Raw genomic sequence first — 23,066 nt, 5'->3', positions numbered from 1 at the left:
ATCGTCTTGAGCAGCTTCAGCTTTTTTTCTTAACCTGAACCTTTGTGTCCACACTTATAGTTTTTCCTGCAAATTTACCAAATTTTAGGTAAAACCCTTGGTTTAACATATAACAACAGTTTTTTTTTTTCAAGCTAGCCCTAGTATAGGAATGGGAAAAGAAACTTTCCTTTCTCTTACGGTTGGAGTGTCATCGGGTCGAATGTGGGTTGTAAGCTATGCCAGCTAAGGCTGCAAACAGGCTGCTACCAAGACACATGGTGATGATTTCTGTACAGACTCAAGGCAATTCTGTAAATCCTGTTTTGTAGGTTAATGATGCTACCTATGAGATTCCAGATTTCTCACCAACCATTAAAGGTGTTCTTTGGGAAAACTGGCCAATGGATAAAGGTGTATTTATTGCTTACGATGATGATAAGGTGTACACTTATGTCTTTCACAAGGACACTATACAAGGTACTTACACCTTTTTGTACATTCATTGATAAATAAATTTCCATTGCAGTGAAATTAAAACATTCCTTTCTGATGCTTGTGGTGAGTATTAGCTTTTCAGCATTAAGATGTCTGTTTTATAATATAGGATCCAAGGTCATTTTGGCTGGTGGCACCAAAGTTCCCTTCTCTCATAAACCTTTGCTGTTATATAATGGAGAGTTGACCTGCCAGACACAGAGTGGAAAAATAAACAACATCTACCTTAGCACGCACAGCTTCCTCAACAGTTTAAAAGATGTGGGGCCTAACGAACTGAGACAAATGCTGACACAGACTTTAATGCTAAAAAGGTAGGGTTTAAAACAGTTCTCTGGAGCTTCTCATTTGCTTTTGTGATTTTAAGGTCAAATCCTATTAAAACCGATGGAGATAATAGTATTTACCTTGTTTACTTCACGGGATTATTGTGAGGCTCTGATAAGATAATGGATATGAGGATGTGTACCAATTCTAAAGGAAGTACTGTTATACTCTTGGTGCTTTATTCCAAGAAAAGCCCTTCAGAACAAAAAGGTTTCTCATCACGCGAATAGCGCAATTACCTTGAAATTCTAGGAAACCTAATTATTTCAACAGTATCTTAATTTCATCGTAATAAAATTTGATTTTGCCTTGCTTTTTCCTCTTCCCTTTTAGGGCCAATGGGAATTCCTGTGTGGTCTAATTCTTCTGACTCTCTTAAACGTTGCTGTTTCTCAGGGTCCCCTGAGCTCCCTTCTTCTCACTCTAATTATTCTTCTTGGGTGAATCTCCTCTACGTACATGACTTTGGTACCATCCATACAAGACTGACTCCAGATGTGCGTCTTCAACTTAAACCTGTGTTTACCACTGCCTACCAGTCATCTGTATTTGGGAATCCATGAGCTCCTCAAGCTTGCCCAGTTTAAAACAGCTCATCATTTTCCCCAGCCCTCTCTACTCCCCCTGTCCTAATCACACATGAACATGCCCCAACACACACTTACACCTACACACACACCCCTGATCCTTTTCTCCTCCTGTATCCCCGCATCTTAACTCAGGCCCTCACTTGGAATAATATATAATGCAACCACTTCCTGGCTCCTCTCTCTGCTGACAGCCTCATGACACTCTAATCTCTTCACACACTTGAAAATGGGTCTGATCCTCTCATTCCCCTGCTGAAGATCTTTCACTGACCTCCCATCACCCTTAGGAAGAAATCCCTGCTCCTCAGAGACCTCAGCGTGACATACTAGGCACTTGATGATTTGATACCAGCCTTGACTGTGCCCACTTCTCCACTCCCTCTGTGCCACTGGCTGCTGGAATTAGATGTTTTTCATGCTTCTTTGCCTTGGCACATGCTGCTTTCTCTTCCGGGAATAAACTTCCCCTATCTCTGTACGTAGTTAACTCCTCCCTCTTCACCATTCATGGGAGCCCTCTCCTGCCCCAGGAAGCCTTCCCCTGACCGACCACTGGCAGTCTAGGTTGGGGACCTCTCTGATATGTCACCTCAGAGTCAGGATGCAGTATACTCAGTGGTTTAGAGCACTTTACCACTTTCCACCGTGTGACTTGGGCTAGTCTTTGAAGACCTCTAAGCCTCACTCTCCTCATCTTTAAGAAGAAATAGTAATACGTGGTGGATACAGTTGTTAGGGTAATCCAGTGAGAGAATTTATGCACAGTACTTAGCACAAAGACTCGCATATTGTAAGCGCTGCATTGTCTCTGTCATACTGTGTTATAGTCATCTGCTTACTTCTGTCTCTTCCACCTTTCCCAATTGTGACCACCTAAAGGACAGTGACTTTGTTTGATCTTTGTGTCTTGGTTCCAAGCACAGTTCCTGGCACATAATAGGTACTCAGTAAATGTGTTGGATGGAAAAATGCATAGGTGAATAGATGGATAGACGTAATATATTCATTAATGTAGGAATTCCACAAAAAGCTTAATTGGTACTTACGGTCATGTTTTAAATCAGAAGTCAGCAAACTTTTGCTGTTATGAGCCGAATGGTAAGTATTTCAGGCTTTAAGAGCCATAGGATCTCTGTCACAACTACTCAAGTCAGCTGTTGTGGCGCAAGAGCACCCGAGAATTGGTACAAATGGGCTGATGAATGGCCGTGTTTCATTCGAACTTATTTTCAAAAACAGGCAGCTGAATGGATTTGGCCTGTAGGCCACAGTTTACTGACCCCGGTTTTAAACTTACAAATTTATAGAAATAGAGTAGTAATTTTATTAGACTTATGTGAGAACAAAAATAATTTTCATGTATGTGTGAAGTAAACCAAAAAGTAAATAAATAAATAGAATTAGTCGTTAATGAGAGAGGGTGGTTACACAGAGTAGATTCAGATTAATAAAAGAAATTCAAGGAAAAACATCTCCAAAAAAGGAAGAAAAGTTTCTGTAGTTTTTCATAATTTGGAAATGATGATCACAGATTAAGAAACGTTTTGCAAAATTTATCTAGGCCGTAACACTAAATTATATGTAATCTGAAAATTACCTAATAGGGAACAAGTAGAGTGCCCTGATTAAGCTTTATGTACTCAAATCCTAGGTTCTCCGATGCTTGGGAAATGTGCAGGATTCTGCAGGATCACGCTGCCTGGAACGAGTTGGCCAGAGCTTGTCTGCACCACATGGAAGTGGAGTTTGCAATTCGCGTTTACCGGACGATCGGAAATGTTGGCATAGTGATGTCCTTGGAACAAATAAAGGTAAACAGCATTTTACAAGACCTACCAGTTTAGGATTTAAATCTTATTTATTCAAAGGTTTTACATTTATGCAGTTACTCTTAGCTAACTCATAAACACGTTAATTGATAAAACAATTACCACTTCCTACTAAGCGAAGTATTTTTTTTTAAAAAGAAAAAAAAGTAAACCTATGTATTTCTTCTCATTAACACTGCTTCTATTTGTAGGGAATAGAGGACTACAGTCTTTTGGCAGGACACCTTGCCATGTTTACGAATGATTTCAACCTGGCTCAGGACCTGTACCTTGCATCCAGCTGTCCTGTTGCTGCCCTGGAGGTATGGTAGCAAATAAGCAGGGGCAGAGGAATGTGTAAAGGAGGCTCTCACCTTTTGTATTTAAAGTTAAAATTTCTTGGTACCAGACACCACATGCCTTCCCCCTCCTAAAATTTAGACTGCATCTTTAAGAACCCCTGAGTACTCATTAACTTCAAAACATTTTCATTCTACGTTCTGTGGAGCCATAAAAGGCATGATACTGTAATATTATAAAATAATTTAAAGTCTAAATGTGTCTGTAGAGAATAGACTATGTAACTTCCAAAAACATATCCAAATAAACACAGCCACCGTTTATTGAGTGCTCACAGGTGCCAGGCACTTTGCTAAGCACTTAGTATATTTTAGTCAGTTTAACCCTCACAACAATTCTGTGAGATAGTACTATTATTTTCTCTATTTTCTAAATGGGAAAACTGAGGTGCATTTATCCTCTATCTATTGTATGAACTTCTCTTGTGTATTAAGAGGTGGGCTAAGGACTAGTGTACCATCACTAGCTCCCCAGAGGTGAGCACTGCAGGGAAAGGACTAGCACAGAGTGAAGGACCCAGTTCAACGCAAGGAAGGAGAGAGATGTGGCTGCCCGGAGTAGTGATTAAGAACACGGACTTTCGAGTCGGGCATGTCTGGGTTCAAATCCCAGCTCTGTGTAAACTTGGACAAGTTATCTTATCTTTCCGTGCCCAAGATCCCATTTCTTTAAAGTTGGGATAACTACTTAGCCCACAGGGTTGTTGTAAAGATTTAAAACTGAGATTAGATTTTTTGGAACAGTGATCTAGCAGTTGTAAAGACACAAAAGGGGTAGCTGTTGTCATTACCATTTTTCCACCTCGAACCAGCATTTCCACAACTACGTAGAGGAGTTGGTTTTGAAAACATATTTGCAATTAATATCACAACTTCCCTTGTTCAAACTATTTTATAGCAAATTTTAATTTTAAGTTTTAAGTGAACTAAATTAATTTCTTTAAGAGGAAATTGAAATAATTTTACAGTGTTATTTAAGGTCATTGAGGACACCCTGAGAAGCTTTCAGAACTTGGATTGGTATGCACTAACGTAGGAATATGCTGTGATGAGTGAGGGCAAAGACGTCATCTTAGCTCTTCTGCCTTTTGCTGTGGACACTTGTCACGTGAGACTAGATTTGTAAAGGATTTGAGGTGATGGCTTCACAGTGGAGACGGGTGATTGCTCCCTGTCGTTCCTTAGCCTCACTTTGAAGGCCGATGAGTGAGCTAGATAAAGAGATCAGAGGCGAAGCCCTACTGCCCGACTCTGCCACATACTAACAGTGTGAGTTCATGTGCAAAACTAGCCTCTCTTTACTTCAGTCTCTGAATCTCTAAAATGGGCGCAAGAACAGTTGATTGCAAAAGGCCTAGTTGTGAAAAGTAAAAAAGCTCGTGCCCTAGAACAGTGCCTGGCAGAAAACAGCCCTTGAAAAATGTTAGCTATTATTAATTCTTTACAAAGTGTGAATAAAGTGAGGAGTGATCTCTAAAAACTCTTTAATAATTAGTTTATATTTGAAATTGTGCACCAGACACAGATAGAAGACCTCGGGAGCCAGGGAGAAAGACTCATTCACTTTTTATTTATGTGTGCTATTATGCATGTTGTGACATAGCTTCAGATTTTCTCAGAAAATAATATCAATTCCTATAGTCAAGTATTTCTCAACTTTTGTAATCTGCCCTCTAAGAAGAAAAATTAGTTTTAATTTATTTAATTGATTGAACTTTAATTCAATTTTTCCCTATTGAGAAAAATTAAATACTAAAGATAAAGTTTTTGTTGGATAGGATTGAGTTTTAGAGAGCCACAGACCACTGTAATAACTCAGAGGTTTTTGCTCCGCAAGAGCAAAAAAAATTTTCACCTCCTTGGGGCTCTGTCGCCCCCACTGAGAATGTATGCCATAGAAATGTATTATCTTTGCAAAGATCAATTCCGTTTTTTAAACAAAAAGTTTTTGTAATCACTCTTATTAAAACTAGCGCTATATAGTGACTGTGCAAAATAATTTGTTCATTTGAAATTAAGACCTTTCTCTTCCTGATAGATGAGAAGGGATTTACAGCACTGGGACAGTGCTCTACAACTGGCCAAGCGTTTAGCCCCAGACCAAATACCATTTATATCAAAAGAATATGCTATTCAGCTTGAATTCACGTGAGTCCTCCTCTTTGTATGTTTTAATCGGTATCTAATTACTGAATATCTTCAATTCTAAGCTGCCATTTATTATAAGGCCCTCCACTGACTTAATAATTGCTGAAGAGGGAAAAAGCCGTATTAATTGTACATCCAAAAAATATTTTTTCTAACTAATAATGTCTTATCCATGCATTTACCCACTTTCATTTTCAGCATCAAAATCTAAGTTTGGGTCCAAGCCTTTTCTACATTTAGAGTCTGAATATTGTTTTGAATCACATTTGGCCAGCAACACTTATGCATAGCATCAGGGTGACATACCCCTTTTCATAACCTTTGCTCATGATCTTGACCCCCTTGAACATTTTGAGGATTTGAAGTGTAATTTCCAGGTATAGTGAAAAATACCAAGTTTTAGTCTATAACTTCCATTTGCTTAAATTTGTAGTTTTTCTTTTTTGTTAATTGAATTGCATATGGATAAAAATTCAACAGTTAATGTTGAAAATCAAGCCAGAAGCTTTTCACGGGCAGATATTCAGTGCTTGAGTAATGATCCTTCATGATGCGTAAATAGGCTTCACAAATCTTTCCTACCTTTGGAAATGTCGTAAGCTATTCTGAGAGATTTAGAATTTTCTAATGCTCCTAATTGCATGACAGTCTTAATTGTCAGAAGTCTTAATCAACAGACTATACATTTTTATTTCAATGCTGCATAAAGTGTCATTTTAGAGGCATTCAGGATCCAGCTTTAAGCTCACACTCAGCCATGGTTAATGCTACTAGTGCAAATACCTGCAGAGACAACAAAGGAATAATTTATTTGCAAATATAAGTTCACACGTGTATGTACAATGACACCACATCACAACCGGACAATTACCTTTCAGGTTCATTGTAAGATACATTCCAATTTCAAAAATAGTGACATGTAGAAAAATATTATTCTTTGAACAAAGAAAATATGGTTTTAACATTTGAGTTTTTACAAAAACATTTTTATATAGTTCTTTATTTTCATACAGACTTTGGATTCATTAAGAATATGACACACAGATAATAGTTGGAGAAATTATTCTATCAAAAAGTATTCTTTGGGGCTGGCCCATAGCCGAGTGGTTAAGTTTGTGCACTCCGCTTCAGCCCAGGGTTTCACTGGTTCGGATCCTGAGTGCGGACATGGCACTGCTCATCAGGCCATGCTGAGGGGGGCGTCCCACATAGCACACTAGAAGGACCTACAACTAGAATATACAACTATGTATGGGGGGGCTTTGGGGAAAAGAAGAAGAAGAAAAACCAAGATTGGCAACAGATGTTAGCTCAGGTGCCAATCTTTAAAAATATATATATTTTTTAAAGTACTTTTTATTTCTAACCAGGATACCTTATTTTAAATTTTCCATTTTGCAAATGAAAACTTTTTGGATATTTTATTTCTTCTTAATCAACCTTGATTTACATTTGTCACCTTTCTGCCCCTTACAAAGTAAATCCATACATTAAAAAGGACAAATTGGAATCTTAGGGCATAACACAAGGGACAAGGCCCAGTGCCCTGGGCCTCCATCTCTATCCTGGAGGTGACAGAGTCTTAGAATACAGAACTTCTGTGCTAAAGAGAAAAGGGTCACTACATCGGGAGATGACCCCCCATATCCTGTCAGAGCACAAACACCCCAGTAACCCTTGGACCATCCAAAAGACATTGATTTTTTCTTCTTTCCAAGGAATTGAAGCTTTTGTAGTAGACTCTCAAACTGTCTCATTATAGTCAGATGAGCTGAGGCCAACGGACAGCCTATGCTTTCTTGTTGATATTTTTTAACCCTTCTGCTCAACACTTGACCAAGAAGCCACCAATTCCCAAAACTTTCACTGCTATTTGTATGCTGACCCCTGCACCCTGATCTAGACACATACCCTGGCCCCCAACAATCAGGAGGGTTTCCCTTGTGATAGCAGTAATTAACTAGGTATATCTCATCATCATCAAATATCTGAGTAGCCACCAGCTGCTGATTTTGACCGCTAAGGCCCTAGGTCTGTGCTCACTTCCAACAGTTGGTTTCATTTTGCATCTAAGACCTTGATTGGGTCAAAGCAGGACCAGTCTATCAACTGTGCGAGGGATTTAGCTCTCTAGTCTGGGATTAGACTAATGAGCTAGATTCATATGGGAGTTCCAAAATAAAATAATAATAAAGTGAGTAAGCTAAAATAACATAAAAATAAAGTGAGAGTTCCAAAATCTTAACTTAGCATCTCCTAATTTGGCTTGCCAAAGGAAAACCTCAGCCTCCTGAAGGAGGGACTGTCATTCCTGTAGTCAGGAGATATTCCTAGCTGTGTTGATGTCATTGGGTCCAAATATTAGAAATTTCCACTTAGAAACATTGCTGCCTGTGGAGCGCTGGGCTGTCCAAAACAAAGTTCTCAATCAGCGGAACGGCTTTTCTTCCAAAAGATTCCTTGTACACCAAGAGATGAGGAAACCGAGTGAGGCCTAGTTGAAAGACTTGCCTGAACAGATAAGGTGGAGCTCAAATGGATCTCAAATAATGCCATTTTCAGAGCCAATTAATTTATTCTGGAGGAGATGGTTTCTCAGGGGAAGATGGATCTCCAAGTGGGTCTTATGCAAATCATTGATCCATTCTGTCTCAAATAACAAAAACAAATTGAGATAATACATATGTCCTGTGGATCTGCAGATCCATGTTGGCATCAGTCATGGGAATAGGGAGTATTGCTATTTATATTGTGTATAATGCTTTTTATCAGAGTGAGAACCAGGATCCCCAATACTGTAATCCTCAGCGTGTTCCTCCATTTCTACCCAGATTCTCTGAATTCATATTCTATTTATAAATATTGGGTCTTTGGAAAATGCATTGTTTTTTATGGTCACATATTGTCATTTAGTGCCCCAAAGGAGATGACCAAAAGTGGCCCATGAAATTTAATGTAGCTCCCCAAAATGCCTAGCATACAGCAAAGTCATTACCTTACAGTCTAGTATAATTCACCTTAATAATTATTTTTGAAGTAGCAAAATAATAATAGACTGCACTTGAAAAAAATGCTTGCATATATGTTGTATATCACATCTTTTGTGAGCCCAGGCAACTCAGTGACAAAGATTATGTTTTAAATCTTATACAGTCGTGAGCTGCATAACGACATTTCAGTCAATGACAAACCAAATATACGACAGTGGTCCCCTAAGATTAGTACCATAGAGCCTAGGTGTGTAGTGGACTGTACCATCTAGGTTTGCGGAAGTGCACTCTATGATATTTGCACAACTACAAAATCACCTAACAATGCATTTCTCAGAACGTATCCTCGTCATTAAGCAACATGTGACTGTATATGTAAATAAGATACTTAAATATGTATTAAAATTCACTCTGATTTTTCTTTCAGGGGTGATTATGTAAATGCATTGGCTCATTATGAGAAAGGAATAACAGGTGATAATAAGGTAACCTTGAATAAAGATAAGAGATGCATTTTTATCTTTGGGTGTGTTATTTCCACTTAAATTGTCTTATTTGCACTGTATTTATTCAACATCTAGCATGTGAGCGTTTTTTCAGTTTTTCAACAACTTTGCAAGGATATAGTTACATCATTTTAAAATATTTTAAACTCTTTAAAGATGACAATATTTTTATCAGTCTAAAAAAGATATGTTTTCTTTTGCATCCTAAATATAAGCTGCTTATTAAGGTTGTAAGATTTTTCTCTTTCTACTTACAGGCTAACTATGATTTTCATAAGGCTTTCCTTTTTACTCTTTTAAGAAGTTTCAATAACCACTTTAAAAGTGAATTCCCAGTCCATAGAAGTTCACCTACCATTTCGTCTCTCACGCTGCGTCTTTTATGATGAACCTGGAAAGCGTGCACTTTACCCACTATTCCAGCACATTCTCCCACCCCAGAATTTTAGCTCAAGAAGCTAAATTTTGCAATAAAATTGATGTTTTAAAGTTAGGTGATGTCTTGCAAAGGTTGAAAATCTTTTTATTTTCTGTTTTATATTTAACATTTCTATTACAAAAATAATACAATTTCATTATAGTCAATTTAAAAAATCACCAAAGTATGTTAACATGAAAAGTGAGATTCCAATATTCTCTTCTATATCCACACCCCTTAATGGTAACCACTATTAATGATTTCATGTATTTCCATCTAGAGTCTCTTCTAAGCATACAACTAGGTATGTAATGTGGATTTTTCTAAATATGAAATCATTCTTTTTCATTCATTCAGCATAGATCACCTGAGAATCAATTCTGTGAAAAGCAGCATTTTGCTTTCTTCATGGTCTTTCCAAGTCAATACATACGAATCTGTTTTAATCTTTTAAGAGCGTCTAATATTCCATTGTTTGGATGTACCATAGTTTTTTCATCCACTCCCTTATTGAATTATAGTTTGTTTTGGGTTTTTTTACAATCAAAAACACTGCAATGAATAGTCTGCCTAGTATGTGTATCTTTAAGTACCTAAGATAGTATTTATGAGGGATATATTCTTACAGGTAGGATTTCTAGGTCATAAAATGTGTGCTTTAAAATTTGTATATTGCTCTCCAAAAAAATTGTAGTGATTCGTACAGCTATCAGTTGTATATGAAAGTGTCCATCTCCCCCACATTCTCATAACACTGAATGTTATCAATCGTTTTATCTCTACCAATTTGATTAGCAAAAAATATTTTATGGGTGTTTGATTATTGGTGAAGTTGAGTACATTTTATTTATTTGTTGGCCAGTTGTGTCTATATTTTTATGAGTTGTCTAATCATGTCCTTTGCTCATTTATCTCTTGGGTTTTGACATTTTCTTTGGCTACGTCTGTTTTAGTTCATGCTTTATCGGTGTTCTCAAATACAGTAACTACTAGCCACATGTGGCTATTTAAATGATTTAAAATTAAATAACATTTAAAATTTAGTTCCTCTGTCATGCTAGCCATGTTTCAGTAGCCACTTGTGGCTATTAGCTACCATGTTGGACAGTGCAGATATAGAACATTTCCGTCATCACAGAATGTTCTACTAGATGTGCTGCTTTACATAAAATGTAATTTGATATTACATTTTACTAGTGCAGATTGGTTACTTGAAAAGTTCTTTAGCTATCTTTAATGAATTAAACAATTTTAAATAAATTAATAAAATTTTTAATGTTTAATTATGCCTAGTAGAGAAATCTTCAATTTGATAAACAGTTTTTTCCTCTTAATTTTATTCATAGCGTTTATGTTATATATCCACTATATTACTTCTTACATAAAATTTTATACCAAGAAGACATACAAAGATATGCAAGGCATTATGACAAGGGATAGTAAAAATTTGATCATAAGCATAAAATATCTAGACATCTGAAGAAAAAAAATATAACTTTGTAACAGATGATTTTTAAAAAAAGACTCAATGTTACTTCAAAATCTTTAGATTTGCCTGAAAAGATTAATGAAAGTAGACCATAACCTTTGGGCTCGTTTTAAATTTAAATTAATTGTTTGGCTGAAATACATCATTTTAAGTTTGGGTCTGATTGTTAGTTATCGGCCTTATCCTTACAGGAGCATGATGAAGTGTGTCTGGCTGGAGTGGCCCAGATGTCCATAAGAATGGGAGACATACGCCGAGGGGTTAACCAAGCCCTCAAGCATCCCAGCAGGGTCCTTAAGAGAGACTGTGGAGCCATCCTGGAGAATATGAAGGTGAGCTTTTCTGTGTGCAAATATTCATGTGATCTTAGGCATAATAAATTGAGTACTTTAATAATCTCATATTATTTTAGCAATTTTCAGAAGCAGCCCAACTGTATGAAAAAGGTCTCTACTATGACAAAGCAGCATCTGTTTACATCCGCTGTAAGAACTGGTAAGAATTTGCTGGAATTTGTTCTGAGCAAGTGTGAAAGTGAATGGGTTCGATGGTCTCCCCGCCTTTTTCCTTGCTGCTCCTCCTGCCTGTCTGTACGTCCTGTTCTGCCTATCTGGGCCTTCCTTCCATCTCCTTTTTCTTTTCTTATATGAGTTCGTATTTGTAGTTCTTTTTCCAGAGAATACCACATTCACTTGGTTTGGTATGGGGAAATCCGGATCAGATAAATTACTAGGGGAAAAAAAAGCCCTGTTGCCCCAAATTGTTAATGAACTAACCTTCATTTTCCCACAGTGGGTGGGCTGGTGGTGGAGGGTCAAGAGAAAAACCTGTTAAATCTTTTACCTGTAGGAGCCAAGATTTTAGAAAGATCATGCTAACTGTTTTTTGAATCCTAAAGACTAACATTTGATTGTAGGAAGCTCCTTTGGGAGTGACTATGGTGCTGATACTCTCCTAAACCTACCTTTCTAGGGCAAAAGTTGGTGAGCTTCTGCCTCATGTTTCTTCTCCAAAGATTCACTTGCAGTATGCCAAAGCTAAAGAAGCAGACGGAAGGTTTGCACACTTTCTCAAATTTACACAAATTTAATGTTTTATAAACTAACTGTTAGTATTTGTAACCCTCTAAGAAAGGCAAAGTTGAGAAAGACAAAAATCGTCTTTACCCCTCACCTGGCCTGACATGGCAGACTATTGAATTTTCCTCATACTTCATATGCCTCAGTCGATCCTTTATATGTTCATTTTATTTGAGGGTATTTCCTTTTATTTGAGGGTTAAATACTAGAAGTTGGAATTTTGATATAATATGACGTGAAAATGAAGTTAAGGGATAGTCATTTTATGAAAGAGGATAACTTAGTGATGCAGAGGGAAAGAAAAGTGAAAAGATGTGAATTCCACACCTATAGCTGCACCATTTAAGTCACAAAACAGTATTAAAATACAGCTGTGGACAGTTACCATCCTAAATAAACAAAGATCTCCTGCAACTTCGTACAAGAAACTCAAAGGTGCTAGGACGGAATAGGCCAAAGACAAGGAGGAGTCCCAGAGGAGGAAATACAATTCTGAAATTGTATTTCATGTGAACATGAAAGAGTCCTACTTCAGTAATAGTAAATTAAAGCAACAGTATATCATTTTAACCTATCATATTGGGATTTATTTTAAACTAATGATCATACTGTCAAAATGCACTTGTTGGTGGCCCAATGATGTTGTGGTTAAGTTCTCGCACTCCGCTTTGGTGGCCTGGGGTTCACAGGTTCGGATCCCAGGTGCAGACCTACACACTGCTCATCAAGTCATGTGGCGGCAGGCGTCCAACTCATAAAATAGAGGAAGATGGGCACAGATGTTAGCTCAGGGCCAGTCTTCCTCACACACACGCAAACATGCATTTGTTATACATGACTGATGGGGGGGTAAATTTCTAAAGCCTTTATGAAGCTATTTGGCAATATGTATTAAGAGATTTTTAAAGGTTAATACCCTCCACTTTCAGAAAAGTAACCTTAGGAAATAGATATTTATACACTGAATGTCTTGTTGAAATGGAAAGAGCTGGAGAGTTAATGGAGACTGAAGAGAAGTCTTGAGCTCCATCTAGAGGTCGACACACAAAGATTTTATATATCACTGTTAAACTACAGCTCTAATTGTGAAAAATTCCATATTTTCTGTTTTCTAAAATAAGCCTATATTACTCTTATAATCTTCCCAGTCAAAAAAAACCAAGTAAAATGTAAAAAATTACATAGATATTGAAATGTGTTCATTTTCACATTTGGTGAATTCAATATTGGTATTTTAGTGTTCAATACTGGTATTTACAATTCAATATTGGTATTTTACTGTTCGTTTATAAACCCCTAAGAAGAACATTTTAGTGAGATGCTTCCTGGTATTCTTTCTGATGAAAAACAAAGAAGTTCAAGAAAAATAAGCAACCACCATCAATAAAAGAGAAAAGTGTCTCAAACATTTCTTGACATTTTTCCCCCAATTGTGACAGTGTTAAGAAAGTTTGTCTGAACTGAGTATTTCTTATAGATACAAAGAAGCTGTTCTGGCGTATGAGAATGCAAAACAATGGAACAGTGTAATCCGCATCTATCTGGACCATCTCAACAATCCTGAAAAGGCCGTCAGTGTTGTCAGACAGACCCAGTCTCTGGATGGGGCCAAAATGGTGGCCAGGTAACATAATGCATTAATATTTTTGGACTTCCAAAAACTAGCGTTAAAAGAAGGGCCCACTTCCTCTTATCAAATAAATAAATTCAAATGGAATATTTATTTTTTCCTACCTTTTTTATTAGGTCCAAATGTTTAAATTCAAATACTGTTTGTTGTGGTCAGCATATGAGAGTATGTTTGTCAGATATAAGCATATAGTATAGAACTGCAGTTTAACTAATACACTTTTATTTTGAAATGATTTCTCATGGTTTAAAAAGATTTTATTTTGTAAATAACAAACTTAATTTAATGAGTCAAGCTAATGAAAGTACTTCGTTTTAGGTTTTTTCTACAGTTAGGTGACTATGGGTCTGCCATCCAGTTTCTCGTTATGTCCAAATGTAACAATGAAGCTTTCACACTGGCTCAGCAACACAACAAAATGGAAATATATGCAGACATTATCGGTAAATATCATTATTTTCCCTAATTTCTCTTTAAGATTTTTATCATAGAAACACTTTGACTCTTATGATCTAATGGTCAGATTGATGTACCCTCAAGCACACGTGCACACACCATTTAGACATAGACACACACGTATCCATATGTTACCTGTCAGATTCCAGGATCCCTGCTATCACCTTAAAGGTAAGATGGAATTATAAGACCGTTTTCAGAAATTAAGGTTTTCTGGGTGAATTCCAAGAGAGACCAGATTTCCCACATCCTGCTATTGATCAACCAGTGGGAAAGCAATCTTCCAAAACGAAGGTGACAGGACATGCAGAATGATATTTGAGAAAGTGAATGTTTTCATAAATTTTTTAAATTGAGTTACAAATTAAGAATATATGATTACTTTGAAGAAGAGTGATATACGCAAGACGTGGTCTTTAAAGATTCTGAAAGTCCAAAAGAGAAGTTTATAACCTGAGAACACCTGCTTATAGGTTTTCCTCCCATGTTTGCAATTACTCTTAGAAACTACTGAAAGAACTTTCAGATTTTCATTTTATGGGCCATTACTTGTGGTGGTGTTTTGCTTTGTTTGTGTGTGTGTGTGTGGTAAAACATACATAACTTAAATTTACCACTTTAACCATTTTTAAGTGTACAGCTTGGTTGCATTAAGTACATTCACATTGTGCAACCATCACCACCATCCATCTCCAGACCTTTTTCGTCATCCTAAACTCAAACTCTGTATCCATTCAACAGTGACTCCCTGTTCCCTTCAACCCCTGGTAACCGCTGTTCTACTTTCTGTCTCTATGAATTTGACTATTCGTGGTACCTCATATAAGTGGAATCATAAAATACTTGTCCTTTTGTGTGATTTTGTTTTTTAAAATTCACAAAATGCCCATAAGAATTGATGATAGGAGTCATGAGAAAACTTTTGTTTCAGTCTGTCAGGGAACAAATAGGTAAAAGCATCTTCTAATATCTTAGGAAGTCATTCAGATAATTACTGAAAATAAATAGTTAAAAAAAAGAAGTACCGATAAAAGCAACATTAGAATTATTCATGTTTAACTTGACAGATGACACTTCTGTCCTAATGTTACAAATCACCATTGCACTAACACACTTCAGTTTTTCGAATTTCGTACGGATGTGGCTTATCCTATATCATGTACATACTCACCCCCACCCACCCCCAGAACAACACACACACTTCTCTCCACCTTTCTGTACCCGCTGCTCTTATAAACTCACATCTGCCTTGGGCTGGAGGCACAGGGCGGATGTCGCTTGGCTAGCGTCCTGAGCCTCCAGCTCCCGTGGGTAAATGTAAACAGTGAGTGGCACGCCAGCAGCTTTGAGCTCCTTCTTCCTCTGTGCTTAATATGTTTAAGCCTCAAACCAAAAGAAAAGCAGCGATAAAGGAAAAACAGAACATCTGTTGTCCACTTGACTGTCATCTTCCTTACTTGTCTGACAAAGGCAGACAGACTGTTGTTTAAAGCAGGCGTCGCTGAGGAAGGGGGGCGGGTTCATGCGTATTACGGGGAACTTGGCTTCTGCTTGTTCTGCAACTCCAGGCAATTGGTGGTTGACATTATAGTCCTAGTTGTTCCTGTTGTTTTAGGAAACGCGATTGAGACTCTTAAAGAATGGTAAAGGTCACTAAGGGTCATGTCAAACCGTAACCTAGATTCTCGCAAAGCCTCATAATTCCTCTCCTGAGTCTTGTGTAGAGTGAAGAGAAGACGGAGCAGAGTTGATTTGTGGGGTAATTGTGATGAGTGTGTTTTGTGATGAAAACAGGCACTGATAATAACACTGCTATTTGCTGTTGAAAGTTTTTAATCACCTACTTTTAGATCAGCCGTTTTTAAGATCTTGTTTACCTTTTATTGCTAACGTAAAATAAGTTTTACTCAGATGTATTACTCAATGAGCTTCTGTTGTAGGTTCTGAAGACACTACTAATGAAGACTACCAAAGCATTGCCTTATATTTTGAAGGAGAAAAAAGACATTTTCAAGCTGGAAAATTCTTCTTGCTGTGTGGCCAATATTCACGAGTTAGTATTTGCCCAGAAAACATGCAGTGGACTCCGCAGGAACGAGTATAAGACTTATTTTTAAGTATCTTGTGTTCCCAGACACCCACGTGTGAAATCTCAAAGTCAATTTTAAAATCTTCCCCTCTCTGCCACACCCAGTCACATTCTTCCTTCATAATCTCTCTCACGTCTCTCTCTTTTCATTCTAACTTCCGTCAACTTAATCCAAACCAGGGTCACCTCACTTTAGATTTTTGCAGTATTTTCCTATTTTCCCTGTTTTTAGTTTCTCTCCCTATAACTCATCCTCCATTTTGTTCCCCAAATGGTAGTCGCTTTCATTGCTAAAGAGCCCCAAAAGCACGGGTTATGTTTCTCACAAAGGACATAAATAAATGAAGCTGTGGGTGATGCTGTGCGCTCATGGTGTGACAGGATGGTGATGCTGCATGGCACCTGTTCTGTTTGAAGGGCACAGCTGCTGCTCACCTCTGGAAACTTGTTGCCATTCAGGAGTTTGGGCCCAGTAATGCAAGATCATTTAATTTTTCATGAGAAATAGAAGCCTGAGCCTCCCTACTTTAAAATATGGGCCCAGATATTTGTTTATACCTCACTGGCCAAAGAAACATGTCTGTGTGTGAATTCAGCCTTCAGGTCACCAATTTGCTGTTTATGGCCTCTTAAATACTAAGTCCAAACTCCTTAGCTCAAGAGAATTTCCACAATTTGACCAACCAGCCTGACCTTCCCAATCTGGCATCCCCTGAAGAATCCTACATTCCCACTAGCCTTTTCCCATCCTTGTTCTTCATCTAGATTCTTCTCTGCCCTCTTTGTCACCTACCGCAGACCTGTTCATCTTCCAGGCCTTTTTCTTCTGTGACACCTTCAGGATCATCCCCATTTTAACCATCTTTTCTTCCTCAGAGCACCTATAGAACCAACTGGCTATACTGCTTATTTGTCTTTTTTTTTTCTTTTTCTTTCTCTTTATTTTTTTTTGTGAGGAAGATTGGCCCTGAGCTAACATCCATTGCCAGTCTTCCTCTTTTTGCTGAAGAAGATTGGCCCTGAGCCAACATCCATGCCCATCTTCCTCTGTTTTGTATATGGGATGCTGCCACAGCATAGCTTGATGAGTGGTGCGTAGGTGCATGCCCAGGATCCAAACCCACAAACCCCAGGCTGCCAAAGCAGAGCACGTGAACCCAGCCACTATGCTACCAGGCCAGCCCCGGCGTATTTGTCTTTTAAACTTTTATAGCCTTAAATTTCTTCATAGATGTGGTGGTATGGTATTTAGGAGTTAGACAATTACGACTTAAAATAATTGATTCCTTCTATCATCATCACATCACACAGATCTCCCCAATTAGATTGTACATAATACAAAAGGAGGGGCTATATCATTTCCTTCCTAGTATTCTCCATAGCGTCCAGCACAGTCTTATATACATGGTAGCAGGTTGTCAGTAAATATTTGTTGAATGAATAAATGAATGAAAATAATTAAATCTTCCTACTGAAAGAGGGTACATTTTTCATTTTTATTTCATCAGAAATCAGAAGTAGGTTCTTCAGAGGGTCAACTGGATCCTTCCATTTTTTTAAATTGCTCTCAGTCTTTTAAGTATATATTTTAAGACCCAGCACTGTACAAGCCCTTGGTTGAGATGAAGATACTTACACAAACTATAATTGCTTTGTGTGTGTGAACGCTTTGTTTTTCCCAAAGTGAAAGAAGTCTGGAAATTTTTAATTGCTATACAATTCTCATTTCAGGCACTTAAACACTTCCTGAAATGTCCAAGCTCAGAAGATAATGCAGCAATAGAAATGGCAATTGAAACTGTAAGTCAACTCTGTAAGGAAACTTTTGATATTGTCAATAGTTTTAAATACTTTTTGGAGACATTTCCAAACATACACAAAAGTAGACTAAACAGTGTAACAAACTCCCTTGCACCCATCATCTAACTCCAACAGCTGTCAACACATGGCCAGTCTTATTTTGCTCATACCCCCACCCTCTTTCCCTGTATTATTTTAAAACAAATCACAGACATCGTGTCATTTCATTTGTGGACACAAAATCTCTCTCTAAAAGATACGAACTTTTGGATTTTCTTTTAGTTGTAACTTGTATACAGTAGAGTGCACAAATCCTAAGTATACAACTCAGTTAATTTTTTCATATATGTACACCTGTGTAACCCCCACCCAGATCAAGATAGAGAGCATTTCCAGCTCCCCAGAAGCCCACTCGTGTTGCTTCCCAGTCAGTGCCCCTCACCAAGGGTAGCCACAGTTCTGACTTCCATCCTTATGGATTGGTTTTACCTGTTTATGAATTTCATATTAGTGGAATTATACATATATACTTTTTTGTGTCCACTTTCTTTCAGTCAGCATTAAGTCTGCGAATGCATCTGTGTCACTGCATGTAGCCATAGTTCATTCTTATTCATTGCTGTGTAGTACTCCACTATGAGCATACCACAATTTATTTACCCATTATTCTGTTAATGGACATTTAGGTTGTTTCCAGTTTGGGCATGTTATGAATAAAGCTGTTCATATATCTTTTAGTGGACATAAGCACTAGTTTTATTGGGTATATATCCAAGAGTAGAATTATTGGGTCATAGGATATACACATTTTTAGCAATAGTAGGTACTACCAAACATTTTTTTCAAAGTACTTGTACCAATTTGCTCTCTACCAGCAATGCAAGAGAATTTAGTTGCTCCTCATCTTTACCAATACTTCTCAGTCTATTTCATTGTAAATATTCTTATAGAAGTGTAGTGGTATCTCATTATGATTTTATTTCATTTTTCTAAAGACTAGTGATATTGAGCACCTTTTCATATGTTTATTGGCCATTTGAATATCCTCTTTTGTGAAGTGCTATTCAAATCTTTTTTCTAATTTTTAATTGTATCATCTCATCTTATTCTTACTGATTGGAAGGACTTTATTATATATTATGAAAGTCTCTCAAGCTGTGGCTTGTGTTTTTATTCTCTAGTGGTGTCTTGATGATAGGAATTCTTGTTTTAATAAAGTCCAACTTATGCTTCTTTTCTTTTATGGTTAGTGCTTTTTAGTCCTATTTAAGAAATCTTTGCCTATCTCATGGTCATGAGATATTTGTCTTATGTGCTTCCAGAGATTTGATTGTTTTAGCTCTCTTATTGAGGTCTTTGCCCATCTTGAATTAACTTTTGTGTGTGGTGTGAGGTAGGAGTCAAGGACCTTTCTTTTCCACATGGATAGCCAGTCAATCCAGCACCATTTATCAAAAAACTATCCTTTCCCCCACTGAATTACTATGGAGCATTTACATAGATGAAATGACCATATATGTGTGAGTCTGGTTTTGGGTTCTTTATTCTCTTCCATTGACTAGTCTATCCTGTACCAATACCACACTGTCTCAATGACTATATTATATGTATTGTATAGTATAATCTACTTTCTGTCTGTATAGATTTGCCTATTCTAGACATTTCATTTAAATGGAACTGTACATGTGACTTTCTGTGTCTGGCTTCTTTCATTTAGCATAGTATCTTCAAGGTTCATCTGTGTTGTAGCAAGTATCAGTACTTTATTCCTTTTTATGGCTGAATAATATTCCTATGTATGACTATATACATTGTATTTATCCATTCATCAGTTGATACACATTTGGGTTGTTTCCACTTTAGGGCTATCATGAATAATGCTGCTGTTGAAAATTGGGCACAAATTTTTGTGTGGATGTGTTTTCATTTCTCTTGGGTATGCACCTAGGAGTAGAATTGCTAAGCCATATGTTAACTCTATAACATTTTGAGGACCTGCCCAACGGTTTCCCAAAGCATCTATACCATTTTACATTCCCAACAGCAATGTATTTTGGGGTTCCAGTTTCTCCAACAATAATTTCTTGATATTGTCAAAGATCTAGTTAGGCTTCAAATTTCCCCAACTGTGTCATAGATGCTGTTTCACAGCTGGTTAGCTCACATCACATCCAGAGAAGCTCCTGGCACTGGATTTACTTTATATGTGCCTTAAGTCTCTTTTAATCTCCATCGCTCTCCCTCCCTCCATCTCCTCTTCTCTTCTGCTTCTCCTCTTCCCTTCTCCCTTTTACCCCACCTCCCCTACCCTATTCCCCTCTCTCCCCACCCCTCCCTCCTATTATCTTACCCCCTTGCTATTTATTTGTTAAGAAACCAAGTTATTTGTCCTGAGGAATTTCTGACATATAGATTTAGCTGATTGCATCCTTGTGGTATAATTTAACTTGTTTCTCTACCTCCTGTATTTCCCACTAGCTAGTAATTAAATCTAGATACTTGATTAGACATAGATTTGATATTTTTGGAAAAACTCATAGATGAGGCCGTGTACTTCCTATCTCATCATATCAGTATGTCTTAGTCAGCTCAGGCTGCCATAGCAAATACTACAGACTGGGTGGCTTAAACAACAGACATTTACTTCTGACAGTTCTGGAGGCTGATAAGTCTAAGATCAAGGGGCCAGCCAATTTGATTCCTGGTGAGGGCGCTCTTCTTGGCTTGCAGATAACCACCTTTTCACTGTGTTCTCACATGGCCTTTCCTCAGTGCTTGCAGACGAAGAGAGAGGGAGAGATCTCTCTCACTTCCTCCTCTTATAAAATGGCTAATCCTACCAGGAGGGCCCCAACCTCATGAGCTGATGTAACCCTAATCACCTCCCAAAGGCCCCATCTCCAAATACCATCACATTGGGGGTTGGGGCTTCGACATATGAATTTCAGGGGGACATAAACATTCAGTTCATAACAGCCCATAATTTTTTATTATCTCTCTTTTTATGATGTTAAGATTGATTATTGGGTGTGAGTGTAGTCAGCCTGATCCATCCATTATGAGGTTTCCCATCAACCTTTCACCTAATGATTTCAGCAGCCATTAATGTTTATTACCCAGATCCATTATTTTATTAGCAATTGCAAAATGGTGACAGACTAATTTTTGTCATTACTTTTGAATTCCACATCAGCTATTTGGTCACCCTGAACAAAAGGAAAGTAGGGTAGGAAAAGCAGGATAAATACTTGATTTTATTCCCCTTTTATTTACTAGTTTTCAGAATAATGAGTTGGCTCCCTGACATTCTCCAAAAGTGATCAATGAGGTGCTTTTGTTTTTAATATCATTAGACCTCATAGATTTTTAGCATATTTGATGTATTTCAATCTATTGCAGTTGATATTATTTTTGATTCCCAAATCGTCCTTTTATATTGACTATTACTTCCTTTTGACACAATCCTATTAATCTTTGATATCTTCCTTGCTCTGAGGTACAACAAGATATTATAGATTCCATTTCTTGCCCCAGTCCTGGAATCAGCCATTTCTTTAAGGAGTTCCAGTTCCTGTTAGTAAGAAGTGTTATTTAGAGACCACGATCTGGTTGCTAGGAATAGTCACTGCTACAGAGTTGATCACTATTTCTAAGCCTTTTCAGTAAGAATGCTGACATTTTTATTGTGACATAAATATTAGTATTCGTTTTCTAAAATTACCTGAATTTGAAGCTGCAGGGAATTATTAAAGAGTGGAAATTATTCTCTGGCCATTCACAAAATGCTATTATAAAAATAGCCTCTTATTTTCTGCTTTTCTCTACATCTGCACAGCATTTTCTAAGGCCTACTTCCTCCAGGAAGCTGGAATCAAGACTGCCAGCAGCTCCCAAGAGTGCTTCTCCCCTCTTTCCTACCAAAGAGGGACAAGACTCTAGTCCCAAATTCCTAATTCCAGAAGGGCTCTGATTTGGTTGGTTCAGGTGTCCATTCCAGGATCAGTCTACTGGTGGCCACAAGGTTGAACTGTCGTGCCTGGGCAAATTGGGTCAAATTCCCACCCATAGACGACGCTTATGGTCATGGCGAGGGGCTCCTCTAAGACATGGAAGTCCCACTAGAACCCCACGGTTGAAGTGGAGGTAGGAGCATTTCTCAGAAGAGTTGAAGGAATCCATCAAATCAGACAAAACTATAGTAGAAGTCCCTGTGCAGATATCAAATTTCTCTCCTTTTATCTTTAATCCCACAGTATCTACCTCCAGTTCTATATATTTTGTTAAATTTTATTAAGGTCATATAAAACCCACATATTTGTATTTGTTATCCATTACTGGGATTACTTCACTCAGACAAGTGCCTTCTGAACCTCACTACCTGATAATCTTTCTCAAGTCTAGTTTTGAATCATTTTATTCTCTAGCTGCAAAACCTTTGGTGACTCGCCATTGCCTCACAATTTGTTCCCAAGCTATCCTTCCTGGATCACAGAATCTTAGACATCCCTGGAGGTGATCCAGTCTAACCTCCATTTCACTAATGAGGAAACTGAGGTCCCAGAAGGTGAAAGGACTAACCAAAAGGCACCCAAGTAGAAAGTAATAGAGTTAGGACTAACCTAAGTCTTCTTTCCAACCAAACTGCCAGTTAGACTTCTTTAGGTCGTGCCCTGTGCTACAGCTAAACTGGCCACTGTCACCTGAATAGGTCAGAGCTCCCCTTGCTTTGTTCCTTCGCTCTTGCCATCACCTACCCCTCGAACATCCTCCCTCCACCTCTGCCTTTCAAACTCCTATCTGCCTCTCACACTCCTACCCAACACACAAGACCCACTTCACGTGCCACTTCCTGTGAAGCTTTTCCTGAACTGTCCTCTGGATGAAATTTCACCCTCCTTAG

General features: G+C 37.8%; 1 protein-coding gene across 1 annotated transcript in view; it reads left to right on the top strand.

Annotated features, from left to right (window-relative positions):
- The window catches only part of LOC124232939 (WD repeat-containing protein 19), a 91,726-nt gene that overhangs the window by 44,785 nt on the left and 23,875 nt on the right, over positions 1–23,066 (top strand). The window contains exons 16-28 of the mRNA XM_046649884.1: positions 312–459; positions 587–791; positions 3,046–3,205; positions 3,415–3,525; positions 5,600–5,709; positions 9,127–9,184; positions 11,304–11,444; positions 11,525–11,607; positions 12,085–12,168; positions 13,669–13,815; positions 14,140–14,264; positions 16,218–16,330; positions 18,098–18,166. Of these exons, the coding sequence (XP_046505840.1) occupies positions 312–459; positions 587–791; positions 3,046–3,205; positions 3,415–3,525; positions 5,600–5,709; positions 9,127–9,184; positions 11,304–11,444; positions 11,525–11,607; positions 12,085–12,168; positions 13,669–13,815; positions 14,140–14,264; positions 16,218–16,330; positions 18,098–18,166 (1,554 nt within the window). The remainder of the gene's footprint in view (positions 1–311; positions 460–586; positions 792–3,045; positions 3,206–3,414; positions 3,526–5,599; positions 5,710–9,126; positions 9,185–11,303; positions 11,445–11,524; positions 11,608–12,084; positions 12,169–13,668; positions 13,816–14,139; positions 14,265–16,217; positions 16,331–18,097; positions 18,167–23,066) is intronic.

The sequence above is a fragment of the Equus quagga genome, unplaced genomic scaffold (assembly GCF_021613505.1).
Source record: "Equus quagga isolate Etosha38 unplaced genomic scaffold, UCLA_HA_Equagga_1.0 146_RagTag, whole genome shotgun sequence".
Lineage (NCBI taxonomy): Eukaryota > Metazoa > Chordata > Mammalia > Perissodactyla > Equidae > Equus > Equus quagga.
This window is presented reverse-complemented; position numbering and strand designations above follow the sequence as displayed.